This window comes from Setaria italica, chromosome IX (assembly GCF_000263155.2).
Source record: "Setaria italica strain Yugu1 chromosome IX, Setaria_italica_v2.0, whole genome shotgun sequence".
Taxonomy (NCBI): Eukaryota; Viridiplantae; Streptophyta; class Magnoliopsida; order Poales; family Poaceae; genus Setaria; species Setaria italica.
In genome coordinates, this window is record NC_028458.1 from 45,795,430 (window position 1) to 45,809,652 (window position 14,223).

General features: G+C 45.1%; 2 protein-coding genes across 2 annotated transcripts; one reads left to right on the top strand and one right to left on the bottom strand.

Annotated features, from left to right (window-relative positions):
* Positions 1-2,095: 2,095 nt before the first annotated feature.
* Positions 2,096-7,317, bottom strand: LOC101775287. Its single transcript, XM_012849122.2, has 4 exons — positions 6,393-7,317; positions 2,943-3,150; positions 2,728-2,857; positions 2,096-2,616 (listed from the first exon to the last, which is right to left on the bottom strand). The coding sequence occupies exons 1-4, from the start codon at positions 7,193-7,195 to the stop codon at positions 2,378-2,380; spliced, it is 1,380 nt and encodes a 459-aa protein (XP_012704576.1). The 5' UTR covers positions 7,196-7,317; the 3' UTR covers positions 2,096-2,377.
* A 2,226-nt stretch (positions 7,318-9,543) lies between these two features.
* LOC101765005 (probable NADPH:quinone oxidoreductase 1) lies at positions 9,544-10,766 on the top strand. Its single transcript, XM_004984246.2, has 3 exons — positions 9,544-9,705; positions 9,833-10,030; positions 10,193-10,766. Exons 1-3 carry the CDS (start codon positions 9,609-9,611, stop codon positions 10,498-10,500), a joined length of 603 nt encoding a protein of 200 aa, XP_004984303.1. The 5' UTR covers positions 9,544-9,608; the 3' UTR covers positions 10,501-10,766.
* The last annotated feature ends 3,457 nt before the right edge of the window (positions 10,767-14,223 follow it).

The window sequence follows — 14,223 nt, forward strand, 5'->3', positions numbered from 1 at the left end:
TTGCTTTTATGAACCATTTTGGGACGTTGATGGCGATCAGAAGATAGATAGGTATAGCTGAAAGAACATACTGGACCATAGTGATACGCCCTGCCCTATTCATTAGGACAACTTTCCACCCTAGCAACTTATCTGCCACCTTCTCAATCCAAGGCAACAGGTCAGCTTTTCTTAGTTTCTTGTTGGATAGCGGCAACCCTAGATAAGTGCAAGGAAATTCAGTAACAGTGCAAGGGAGAGAGTCTTTTACTGACACCAGGGAAACATCATCACATCGGATTGGAATAATGCTGCTCTTGTGCAAATTGGTTTGTAGCCCCGAGGCCATACCAAAGACATCGAGAATTTTCTTTGTGACCTCTAGCTCATCCTCCATCGGTCTTATAAAGAGAGCAACATCATCAGCATATAGAGAGAGGCGCTGTCCAGAAATTCTTTGGGAGAGGAGAGGGGTTGCAGGAGCCCTTCCTCTCCAACTTTGACAAAGAGGCAATTAAGCACATCCATAACTAGAATAAATAACATGGGGGATAAAGGATCGCCTTGCCGGAGTCCACACTGATGCCGAATAACATTTCGAGGTTCCCCGTTTATCAACACACAAGTGGATGAGGTAGATAACAGATTTGAAATCAGATTACACCATGATATGCTGAAACCCAAATGAGAGAGTACTTCCAGGAGGAACACCCAAGTTATCGAATCAAAGGCTTTAGAGATATCCAATTTCAGAAATAGACTTGGTACCTTTTGGCGATGAAGCACCTTCACAGTTTGTTGGACAAGGATGAAATTATCATGAATACTTCGCCCTCTAATAAAAGCACTCTGATTTGTAGCAACCAAAGAATTGAGATGAGGTGCCAATCTGTTAGCAAGGATCGTGCTTACTAATTTCGCGAAGCTATGAACAAGACTGATGGGGCGAAAATCTTTGGCCAGCATTGCATCATCCTTTTTTAGGATGAGTGTGATGTAAGCTACGTTAAGAAGGCCTAATCCCCTAGCATTTCCTTGCTGCAAAGTGATAATAGCAGCCATGAAATCTGATTTGGTCACCGACCAGCATTCCTCGTAAAACTTGCCCGTATATCCATCTGGTCCTGGAGCCCTATCGGTCGGCAAGGCCTTGATAGTTGCCCAGACCTCTTCTTCAGTGATCGGGTTATCCAACATGGACAGATCCAAAGCAGCCCTATGAAAAGATTGCAGGTTCAAAGAGAAGGAACGATCAGCGACTCTTTATTTTTATTTTTTTGAAACAAATCAGCAAAAGAGCTGCCCATTGTATTCAATAGATGAGAGCGAGACTAGATCGGAAAGCCAATAAGCACAAAATTATACAACACCTCAACAACACAGGTAAGCGATCACTCAATAAAACTTTAGGTAAAAAAATAGACCGGATAATGGAGGAAGGCCTCAAAGATGGTGAATTAGCGTGTTCAGGTGCTTTGCTCCTGCTGCTGCCCAGAGGGAATGCCTCCTCTTTGATCTTGTTGGTTAGATTTCTTATGATGAAATATACCATTTTAGGTTTGAGTTTTTGTCTCAACATAGGTTGGTTGTATTTTTTTTAGATTTATTTCAAAACTTCCAATTGCGTTAATAGCAGTTCTAGGTGTTCCATATCAAGATGGATGTACGGCCGCAAACTTCGTTTTCTCACGTATATTCGGAAAAAACAGAAACAGAGAAATGGACGTCCCAGCAGCTACGAGCCACGCAAATAGCCTCCCGGTCCGCTCACGCCTTCCATTAGCTTCGATTAGTTTGTCAGTTTGCTAGGCAACGGGTTGGGTGCGTTCCGTAGCGACGAGGCAGTCAAAATGTTTGGAAACTTATGTTAGTTGACAGCTACAAAATCTATATATATTTGATCGGGAAACTTCTACACGAATTTAATTATTATGCTCATAAATCTTGAAGTGGAAATTTTAACATTGGATGTGCTGGAGATTGGGCGTGGGCCGATCAAAACGTCCCTAGCATCTTAGGCGAAATTTTGACTCAAGGAAAATGTAAGTTTTGGAGAGAGAACAGAAAACTCTAAAGAAAAAGAGAAAGAACAAACAATTAGAAAACGTTGTTGGGCTGTGCTGCAAGTGGTGCCCATTATTGTTGGGCCGCACAAACTTCCACTGGTTTCAACTTTTAACGCATTCTGGTTACACGTTACTCACAGTGGTGCTGCCTTGATCAGTATCACAACCTATGTTCTCACTAAGGTCAATAGCTCAGCTGTATAATCTATTCGAGATAAACAGAAGAACAGGGACCTTTAATAATTTGTATAAGAACAAAACAGAGGCAATCTACAAACCAAGGAAAATATATATACAAGAAATCTAGTGACAGAATCACCAAGAAATCGGAGCTATCTCGCTGCCCATATCCCTTTCGCCGATCCTTTGCTCATCCTCACCACCCTCTGCCTCCGAACGCTGCGCGCACCGTCATCGCCGGCGACGGTTACGTCCGCCTTGACGATGTGATGATCGGATGTCCCTCTCGAGGAGACGACGGCGTACGACCCGGGGACGAACTTGTAGGGAGAGTTCGGCGACGCCAGGATGTAATCCACCCTCGTGCCGTACTTGCACGTCCCCTGCACATCTGCACGCCGACGCAGTTGGTTCATCAGAAGCAAATTCAGAGAAAATAGCAGCGAACAGAATGGACTGAAACTCTCTAATAACCCGAGCTGCCCCCGTCGTCTGATCTCACCTTGCCCTTTGGCCACCACCACCACGGCCTCGCACTCTCCGGCGAAGTCCTTGGCGTCGACGTACCGCTTCGCCTTCAGGTACCTCATCACCTCAGTCTTCGGCGCCGGCTTGCCGATCTCCTCGTAGTACTGCGATCGGGGTCACCAGAAGTTCAGAATGAGCCACGATCATGGCCTCCTTGGACCGGAATTACAGTATAAGTAATCCATCTACCTTGACAATGTCGGCCCAGCGATCGCCGGAGTAGTCCGTGGCGTCGAGCGCATTCAGGCCGCCGGCGAGGATGTGATGGCCATCGGCCGATCGTAGTATGGAGTTCACCTGCTTCATCCTCAAGACCTCGTTGAGGTGGTCCAGATGCGTGCAGTGGAAGTTCACCTCCCCTGCTCCCGGCACATCGACAGTGACCCTCAGTACGTTCCTGCTCTCGTGCATAATGCTATTTGTTACTTCCCCCTCAAATGTACTTTCTCGCCGATGAAAACTTACTATTTACTTGCAATACAATAATAATGTACAGTTTTGTGGTAAAATTACATTTCTGAACCATGTCGATGTGTAAAACTTTCCTTGTGTGAGATCACTGACTAGTGATAAGGTAGTGAGATTGCATAGTTTCAGCCCCTGTTAAGCTCCAAAAAATTTCCTAGCATTTGCTGGTGATTTTGCCCTTCTCTTTATCAAAATCTAAAATGCAATATACTATTCGGAGACATAGCAATCTAAAATGCACAATAATTTGATCCCAATAAAGTTCTGTTTTTTGTATAATCTGTTTTGTCTGATGGAGAATGAAAGTTTTTCTTCTCACGGAATGTAGACTTTCCAGCAGCCATAATTTACAACTATGTGTCACCGTCGATGCTTTTGGAGCAGCTCACCTAATCCTTAATCCAACAAATTAAATCGCAAGGCATGATCTGACATAATCAAAAAGTGGATGAAGCATCTGACTTTTGCTCAGCATTTCAACTGTACTTGCTCCAAAGATTAAACAAAACTATACTTGCTCCATAATCAATCTTGGGGATACTGGTAAAAGGTAACGCTGCTCGTCTTGAGTTTGTCAGCATCATATTTTGCTTGATACTTGCTACTTTTGGCTGAGAAGGATCAGAAAGGTGAGAGCTAGTACTCCCCATAGATGAACCAATAGTACTAGGATTCTGATATTCTACATATAAATGATGGGCAGTTGTTGATCCTTTTATTTGGATCTCCCGTTGAAGGTTTCAATTGAGACGTATCCATCCTTGACACTATGGATGACATTTATCCATTTTATTATTGCAAAAAGTTATATTAGTAGCAGCCTTGTCAAAAGCTATCATCTTCAACAACACTGTTTGACACTATGGACTACCTGCATTCGTATTTAAACAACTTGTCTATCAACCCGTACTCCCGCACGGGCTAATATTTTTAAAAACTATTGTATTTAAAAATTATTTAGAAATTAGACTCCTAGCTAATAATCAGAATTGTTTACCCACTACTCTCTCTCTCTTTTAATACTTCAACATAATACTTCTATAGATATGTACTTATTTTTATCCTGTTATGATTGATATTTAATTAGTAATTACTCTATACATTTTTCCATCCACATGCATACCTTTTTCATTTTGTATTGCACTTTCATATGTATTGTGTTTAGAATAAAAATTGATATTTTTCATCACTTTCTCAAATACATGTATAAATAGTCTACATGGTGACACCCATCATGCGTATATACCTTAACTTAGTATATGTATATTAACAATAACATAAATAGGTAATTCAGAATCATATATTAGTTTACTTTTGGATATTTCTTTATGATAAACATGAAGATAGTTAGATTAATATTTAGGTGTTTACTTCAAGTTATTTTTAAAAATATACGTGGGTCACTTAGATACAAATTTAGAATTGCATTTTAAGTTATGGTTTATAATGATATGCATGGGTAAATTGGATGAAGATTACGGGGTTACTTTAGATATTTTTTATAATGGCAGAGCTAGGTAATCTAGATATAGATTTAGGGATTCACTTCAGAACAATTTCATAATGATAGTAGTGAGTAGCTTTTTAGAAAATATAATAGACCAATTACTATGATTATTAGAGTTTATAGGATTGATGCTTGATGTTTCTGATTTTTATGAGAATTTTTAGGATTTGTCTTTTTCTTATAGCATATCTTGTGAGAATTAATGTGGAATCTCCAATGGAAACAAAATGAGTTCATATTGCTACAAAACTATTACCTTGAACTACCTCTCATTTGTTAAATATTCAAACACAATACTTATTATTTTATTCGATTGTGATAGATTTTAGCTAGTAATTACTTTATAATGTTTTCATCCACATTTATAATCTTTAAATTTTCACGTTGCATCACATTGCATCGTAGGTATGCGCATGAATTTATTTACTGGACCCTAAATTTGAGCTATAATTTTAACATAGATATTTATATTTTCATCACTTTCACTATATTTTTATAAATGGTGAATGATGATTATATCATATACCAATGGTGTAAGAAAAGGAAAATTTATAATCATATTAGTGTATATTTTTAATGAAGGTGATTTGGATTCAAAATTAGGATTCGCTTATGTTATTTTTAATAATGGCATATGTGGGTAATATAGATGTAAATTTAAGGGGTTACTTTAAACTATTTTTAAGTATTAGTGGTGACAATTTGGCTTCAAATTTAGGGGTTATTTAAATTATTTTTTATAATGGCATAGGTGGGTAATTTAGATGAAGATTAGGGGTTAGTTTAGTTTATTTTATATAATGGTAGAAGTGGGTAATTTAGATATAGATTTAGGGGGTTATTTTAGGCTATTTTCATAATAGCATGTGTGGGTAATTTTTTAGAAAACATAATAGATCCAATGACTACGATGATTTGAGTTTACCGATTGATAGCTAAATATTTTGCTTTTCTGTGAGAATTTCTAGTATTTCTCTCTTTTTCCAGAGTGTCCACATAGAATTCCTAGGTGGCTTGTCCTGAAGGCTTCTAAAGGAGCCTCTACTAAGATTTCATTTTTACCTGCCTACAAGATACAACTTTAACCATTAGTTTCTATAACTTTTTAAGCTGATATGCAAGTATGCAACAAAAACATTACTTTTAGTGACTTTCTTAAAATAAATCTTGCAATATAAACTTCATGTATATGTAGCTGATTTTGATATATACATTGACTGATATGAATCGTGAAAGTTTAGAAAATCTGGTTCCCAGTATACTTATTATCTATAGTTCACCCGACAAAGGATGGGTTATTTTGTACAAAGAACCGACTTATCTTCGATTTAAAGCTTAAACCACCGTAAAAAAAACGTATGTACGGTTAATGGTTTTTTTGGCGTACGTATGCATATAATCTACGTACAATTATGAATCTATGATCGATAGCATGCAACAAACGAGAAACTACGGAGCATCTACAGCTTGAAGTCTTGAAGAGGACATCAAAGGACACGGCATGCTTTGTCCTACTCCCCTCCAGTCCATTTCCGTGCAATTATGTGCTTGAATGTCTAGATTCTAGAGGACAAATTAGGTTGTTCACCCGCGCACATTGGAGCAAATTTAAGCTGTTAATCATGGCATAGATGCATAGTACGGCGATGGAGTGGCTTAATTACCGGAAGTCGGAGTGGTCGGCGACGCGGTGCGCCTTCCAGCGCTTGATGGGCCAGCGGGAGAGCACGGCGTTGCCGTACTCGGGCGCCCAGCTCTCCGCGAACACGTAGCGCATGCCGAGCCCCTCGGCGAGGTCCGCCAGCGGCCGCATCCCGCGCCACTCCTCGGCGCGCACGTTCTGCAGGCCGACGATGTCGGCGCCCACCTCCCGCAGCACCTCCGCCACGCTCCTCGTCCTCCGCGACGACGACCTCCTCCACTCCGGCACCCTCGCGCCCCCTCTCGCATCCTCCGCCACCGCCTCCTTCCCCTTCCAGGCGCCGCCGCCGTTGCTGCTGCTGCTGCTGCCGGCTCCTGCTCCCCCGGCGGCGTTCCGGACCCTCTCCGCCGTGATCTCGTCGTCCTGGAGGTTGATCGACACGCGCAGCTGCTGCTTCACCGGGGACGCCGGGCCCTGCGCCTTCAGGATCCCCTTCTTCGGCTGCCGCCGCCCCGCGCCGGCGGTGGTGCCCGTGCTCCGCGGGTACTGCAGCTCGTCGTCGCCGTTCGCCGCCGGCGGAACGGCGGGCGCCATGGAGAACATGGCGGCGTTGAAGGTGGCCACGCGGATGGTGACCGGTGCCGAGGACGTCGCTCGCTGTTGCGCCGCGGCGCGGTCCGGGCTCCCGGGCCGGCGGATGACGACGACCCGGGGCCCCTTATTGGAACTGGTGGCGGCGCCCGCGCGGCGGCCCGTCCGACGACGTGGCGGTAGCGAGCGGAGGCCGTCGATGAGGCGATGGAGCGCATCCTTCACCGTCGTCATGGCCCGAGGCGCCGAGGACGCACGCGCTATACTCGTGGCTCCACCTGCCTTCTCAACGGGAAACGGCAGAGGCTACACGATTCCAATACGGGAACTTGGCAATTGCAGCTCATCACACTGAATCGACCCATTCAACTGCTCAACAACTGCCTAAGTTGCTGCAGTTGACATTATCAAGTGATCCACGGACCACAGAGGTGGACGATTCCGACCGGTTTCTCCCGTGGGCCATCTCATATCTTTCATCATCCTCAACTGCTCCCTAACAGGTGTGGATCCATGCTTGCCGGCCTTCAGCACCAGTACGTGGCATCTTTCCAGGCACTGGATAAAATGTTGGGCTGTGTGCAGGGCCGGAGCCAGAAATTAGATTTAAGGTCGAGCCAAGCTAATCAAACTCAGAGGTAATCTGTTTAGAATAATGTCTGCAGTGGCAGCAACAATTAAAATTGGAGAATTAGAAGACCTAATTGTTAGAAAAAGATATCATTTGAAGAATAAATAATAGTGATTATCCTAAACAATTAGTGATTAGTCTAAATAATTGATGATTTAGTACGTACTAACCTTCGTTGTATATGGACCATTGCGGGGGAGGGGGGGCGCATGGCCCCCCGGGCACCGCCGTGACTGTGGGGCGCTTATCAGACTGTGGGGGCACTTATCAGCTCTATTAGTAAGATTGAAGTGTTGATCTTAAAAAATAATTAAACTCAAGTGTTGAAACGAATTTGATAACGTTCATGACAGTGTGAGGTGTGATGCGATTCTAAGTTGCTTACGCACAGGCATAGCTTGGCAGCTTGCAACTCCTCCGTCCCCTGTCTAGGGACCTTGCATCTTTTACGGTTAACTTGCAGAATGCAACACACGCAAACTTGTGAAGTATATGTGAATTGGATACATTCTTCATAAGCTTTAAATTTTTAAGCTGAACTAGTTGGTGCCTCCGTCCTTGCAAGTTTTTGGATTAAAGTCATCGATACATATAAACTTAGAATGGTATATCATATCAAGGCATCAGAGCGTCAAGTTCAAATCCTGCTAGGACAATTGTTCTTTCCTTGTCAATAGCGATATTGTGTTCAACATAATAATGAATACGATTTTTCGAAGCAGCTGTTTGGTTTACTAAAATAGTATGCTCAAATTTGCAGTGCACTGAAACTGTCGATTCTTTCAAAGAATTCAAAACATGTCAATATTGGATTGGTCTTGACAAAATGGACAATGGATTGAGAGAGAAATTCGAAGTTGAAAACCCACAAAATCAGGGGGTTGAAACTTTCAGCCCACCCGGCTCATTATCACCCAGCACAGTAAAAACCTACCAAAGACTATTTAACTAAAAAAATATTTTTATAAAAGTTGAACCAATATTTTTTCGAAAAAGTTGAACCAACATTTTTTCGAAAAAGTTGAACCAACATTTATTTGAGAAAAGTTGGGCTAAAAATTTCTTTAGAAAAAGTTGAATCCAACATTTTTTTAAAAAAAATTGCACTAACATTTTTTTTAAAAAAATTGATCAATATTTTTTTAATCTTCTTCTCCGACTCCGGCGGCGGTGCGCGGCGACCGGCGGCGGGGAGGCCGGCAGCGCACCGGCGCGGGGAGGCGCACCGACCGACCCTAACGACACGTGATGATGGTGGGACCGGCCGCAGCGGCGGCGCAGGTGGGGGAGGGAGGGAGCAGGCATGGAGGGGTGAAGCTAGGACTTGGGTGGTGGCGATCCCACGGATGTGAATGTTTGCACGAATCTCAAACGGTAACTAAAAAAACTTCCGGGAGATGGAAATCAGCATGTAGGCTGTTCGGCCCATTACCGCTATATGTGGACTCTGGAGATGGAGCCTACTAGCGCATAAAGCTCTCTCCGACCAGCCATGCCAGTATGCCACATGACGTCCCTCATGAGCTAACGGATGACCTCAGGCGCCCCTTGCTTTTGGCTGCCTCTAATCATGGGACAGTCCGAGAAAGGCAGCATTCATTGTCTCCGTTTTTATACCATCAAGCGTCCGGGCGACTTTGGTCACGTGCGCCCGCAGCTCCAGTCTGTTGCAGTGCCTCTCACTCTCAGCGCGCAGGCACGCAGCTACAGATAGAGACACCAAGACTTGGAAACTTCCCGTCCGAATACAAAATTCACCTGGGGACATAGGAGCATTTGATTAAGTAGCCTAAAAGCTGATTAACTTGTTACGCGAGAGTGATGGTCGCCGTTAACCACTGCATAAGATAATCTCGCCGCCGGGCGGCTATCCTCCTGCGCGACCAGCTTCACCTTCCCTCTATTTATTGGCACTAACATTGGCCGAGCCGGAGAGCAAGAGTGCAGAGTGTGCTCGATCGCCAGTAGCCAGTAGAATTGAGGAGTGAGAGGAACTGATCGAGGATAGAGACGACAATGGAAGCGTCGGCGGCGAAGCCCGTCGTCCTCCGCGTGGCCGCCATCTCCGGCTCCATCCGCAAGGCCTCCTGGCACCGCGGCCTCATCCGCGCCGGTACACCTTCTCCAGTGTTCTGTGTTCAGCAGTGTACTTGTCTCTTCCTGCTAGTAGTAAACACCACGCTTGGCTTGACGCTCACCCTGCTGGCAATTGACCGGCAATTATAATGCAACGTGACCAGCCGCGGAGGTGTGCGCGGACTCCATCCCGGGGCTTCGCGTCGACGACGTCGACGTCGCCGGCCTGCCCATGCTCAACACCGACCTCGAGACCGACGGCGGCAGGGGCTTCCCGCCCGCCGTCGAGGCGTTCCGCGCCAGCGTCCGCGACGCCGACTGCTTCCTCTTCGCCTCGCCCGAGTACAACTACTCCATCACCAGTTAGTACGCACGTTGTTGTTGTTGCACGGCTATACCTCTCTTGTCTCTTCCCTTTTAATTTGGCCATTATCGTATTCTCTCTCTGCTTTACATGCCTTTTATTTGTGTGATGATCACCAACTCATCGCAAAAAAAAAAAATTAATGATATAATTGCTGCAGGCCCACTGAAGAACGCGCTGGACTGGGCTTCCAGAGGGGTGAACTGCTGGGCGGACAAGCCCGCCGCCATCGTCTGCGCGGGGGGCAACTTCGGCGGCGGCAGGTCGAGCTACCAACTGCGCCAGGTCGGGGTGTTCCTGGACATCCACTTCATCAACAAGCCGGAGCTGTTCGTCTTCGCCTTCTCCGAGCCGGACAAGTTCTTCGACGGCGATGGGAACCTGATCCACGCCGAGACCAGGGAGCGGCTCAAGCAGGTGCTCCTGTCCCTCCAGGCCTTCACGCTCAGGCTCCAGAGGAAGGATTGAATAATCCAGTCTCGGGATCACCTCGCTACAGTAATAATTAATCTGCGTTTACCTTGAGCGTCTAGTAACTTTGTCCTTACCAACCGTATATGCATCCCTGGAGGCTGGAACCAAAGATAAACTGAAATTACCCTCCAGCTTGCGCACTGTTCGTCATTTGGTCTTGTACCGGGATTACTCCCCAGTTTGCCTATTGTTCGATAATTTGGTCTTGTACCCCATTTCAGTTATTGAATGGAAGTGATAAATAACACCGTTCACCAGTAACGAATTCAGGATTTGAAGAAGTTAGGCTGGTCCAATATACAGAGAATATTTTTTTGAAATATCGCGAACGTAAAGTGCCAATTTCTAATACAAGTTTTAAACCTATTAAGATGTCTTACAAACATCTTAAATACATAATTAAAAGATGCAATGCCATGTTTTAACAATTCTACGCTGTTGTCGCTGGGTTTGTCCCTATGCTCAAAAGTCAAAACTTTTCCATGACAGCTCATTTGGTTTGTATTGAAATTTGTTCAAATTTGTTTCGGTTGTCCCTGTCCCTAATCTCTAAGAAACTTGCATGCCATAGTTTGCTTTGGCCCCCCCTCTGTTCCATCCTAGCTCCGTCCCTCCTTGTTAGCCTACGGGTTGATAGAGGCAGCCAGGGGGGGTGGGGTGCTGGTGGTGCCAGCTTCTTGCTGCAAGTGCGGGACGGTGGTCGGGGACGCCAGTGTAGCATGGGACTCATCAGATTTAGCATTGTCCTTCAACTCTAGATTGAAAATTGTACAGTGCCTCCTTCCACTCCAACAGGACAAAGGTTCGAGCCTCTAATTCAGTATGGCAGCTCGTACATGTAGCTACGGTTCTAGTTGCAAAAATCTGACAGATAAAACTCGAAAATGAAAGAAATCACTAAACCCTAGAGCTAATCGCCGACCTGGCGCTGGCGGAGCGGGGGCCGAGGAAGATGAAGAAATGCTGAGACTATTCGTGGAAGGCCGTTGGCTCCGAGAAAAGGAGCACGGTTCCCAAAAATCTGAACAATTTGTCTATAACAATTGGGGCCCACAATCCAGGATATATAACAGATGAAAAGGCAGCTCAACGGAGCACAGGTAGCAAACGGCACAGATCAAACATACGCGAAGATCGGAGGATCAGCTAATCGAGCGATGGCGACCTCTGTAACAATCGAGTGCGGGTTAGATTTTCCGTAGTTAAAAGATGAAATGTCATGTTTCAACAATTCTACGCTGTCGTCGCCGGATTTGTCGCCACGAACAGAGCCAGGGAGGGTTTGTCAAGGGGCAATTGCGCCCCCCCCCCCCCCCCAAAAAAAAAAATAAGAAAAAAACTTTTCCATTATAGTTCATTTGGATTGCATTGAAATGTGTTTAGATTTGTTCTGTTTAGTCCCGATTTTTTTTAAAAAAGTTGCATAACATAGGATGTATTTGTTGTACGTATCATTTGATTCATGTATGATATGGTTCAAGATAGATGGTCCACCGAAATCTCAGTGAGATATATGGAAGCCTAATTTGGTTTAGATCATCGCGACGTGAGATCATGGGTTCTCCTCTATATACGACCTATCGGCCTCTACCGAATAGACATCTAATCGAGCTAGATTTTTGCCTCTTCTTGCTGTTGTGCTGCCACAGTAGTCTACTCCATCTCAAGTGCCGACGTGCACCGGCGAACAGGAGAGTAGGTCTCCGGAATCTCTTGCTCTTGTGATCCTGCACCGGGAGAGGGCAAATAAGGTTTTTGGGAAGCCCTCCGCGCAACTGCTCAGGGTCTTCGCCACGGCTCGTCTTCCATCCAAGTCCGACGTTGCGGCGTGCCATCGTCTTCGATGTCATCTGCTGCACTCCATCCACGACACCGTCGTCGTTCCGTCAGCACCGCTTGTCATCACAGCTGAGTACGTACACTGTGATCTGATTTGCTATTTCAGCGTACTTTCTGAGATTATGTCGGTGTGCTTGATGTTGCTTAGTATGTTAGAGATATACATGCTAATTTTTTTTCTTGTCATGATAAATCTAGTTCGGAATTTAGTCTTACGATTGTCTAATTTTCCAACAATTTCTTAATATGTCGATGGCCAAATGTTCAAAATGGAACACACACTGTGGGATTATGTTCAAGCTGATCCTGTCCAACTGTGCTACAGCTTGAACACAACCAGAGCGAAGGCGATGGAGTCATGGAGCAGGCTCGGTGGTGCAGGTTCTCATGATGGCTTAACTGCGCACGATGCAGAGTATTTGGAATCGAGAATCTACAGTCGACGATGGCCTGGCTGCCTCCTGTGGACTGAACTGGGCACACAAGGTGGGTTAGACAACTACTGCGCACTGACCAGCTAGGCGACATCAAGGCCGGCGTCGACATAGCTAAGCCCGACATCGTAGTGAGCTCCGTGTGTAGTTTTGTTTGTGTGATTACGTTCATGAGATGTATTGAATTCTGAATTATTTCTTTGACTTCTGTTTCCACATCGCGGTGTGCATGAAGCAATAAAAACACTTGCTTGCATCCGATCGTGTGTTGAATTTCTGAATGTACTGAAAAGTGATGATGAGTTCTTGCTATGTCGATGGGTGAATGTTTGGCTTGTATGAAGTTTCAATCCATTCAGATTCAACATTCAGGTTTGTGAGGTGTTGATTTTGTGGAGTTCATATGTTAATCCATCTAGTCAGCTACTAGCTTTGCCTTTTAAAAAAAATTCTTCACATCTTACTAGTTTTCCTTCGGCCACAATTTGTAGACTTTGTTCATTCTTGATAAATTAAAGGCACGTAGCAGGCTAGCAGCTAATACCATGACAATTCGAGCAAAAGCAAGTTCTAGAGTCCAATGTCCTTTTTGTATTGAGCGGCTACATAAGACAGCAGAAGCGTGTTCAATTGTTGCTTCCTAAGGCTAAGATCTGGGCGTTAGGATGTGGGACGCCACAGTAAGGCAGCTCGGCATTACGTTTTGGTACACCCAGGTAAGGCAGCTTGGCGTTAAGCCTCACCACACCAAGCTACGGACTCAGGCAATCCGGGCGGCCACGCTGGCATTGACGTGGAAATAGTTGGCATGAGTTTGTAGTACCTCGGCGTTAACAGACAGCACGCCGAGTTTTTGGGTCCATTTTTAGAAATAGTTCTATCAGGGGTCTATTTGTAAAAATTATTTTCTGAAAGGGCCAGTTCGAAAAAAACCACAGCGCTAGGGCCTCTCCCGCTCTTGCTGCTCGTGCTGTCGAGCTTCGGCCTAGCGCCGTCCTGGCCAGTGGCCATCTTCGGAGATGGGCCGGCATGTCGTCGCCTCACGCCGTCACGCGTCTACCTCTGGTTCCCGAGAAAAATTGAGCCGGGATGGCTGAAATCGAGCGGAGGATTCTTGCTTTCTTGTCGCGTGTAGGCAGAATAGTTAGGCGAAGGCTCTTGTTGACTGTTGTCTGTGTTCGGCCGCCTGGACGCCTGGTCGGCGACTTGGCGTCGCCTAGGCGGAGCCGCGACAAACTGACAACTATGCCATGTACTCAATCAGTTATTGGTCCCTACCATCTATATACAATGACTTATATGCAACGGTAATACTCATTCTTAAAAATATCGGACGTTCTAATGTTGCAATAGTTAAGTACCGATGTTGCAACTATTGTATTCGCATGTTTTACAGTGAATGTTGCATGAACATTCATGTTGCGGCAGAAATTTTCTATTCCAG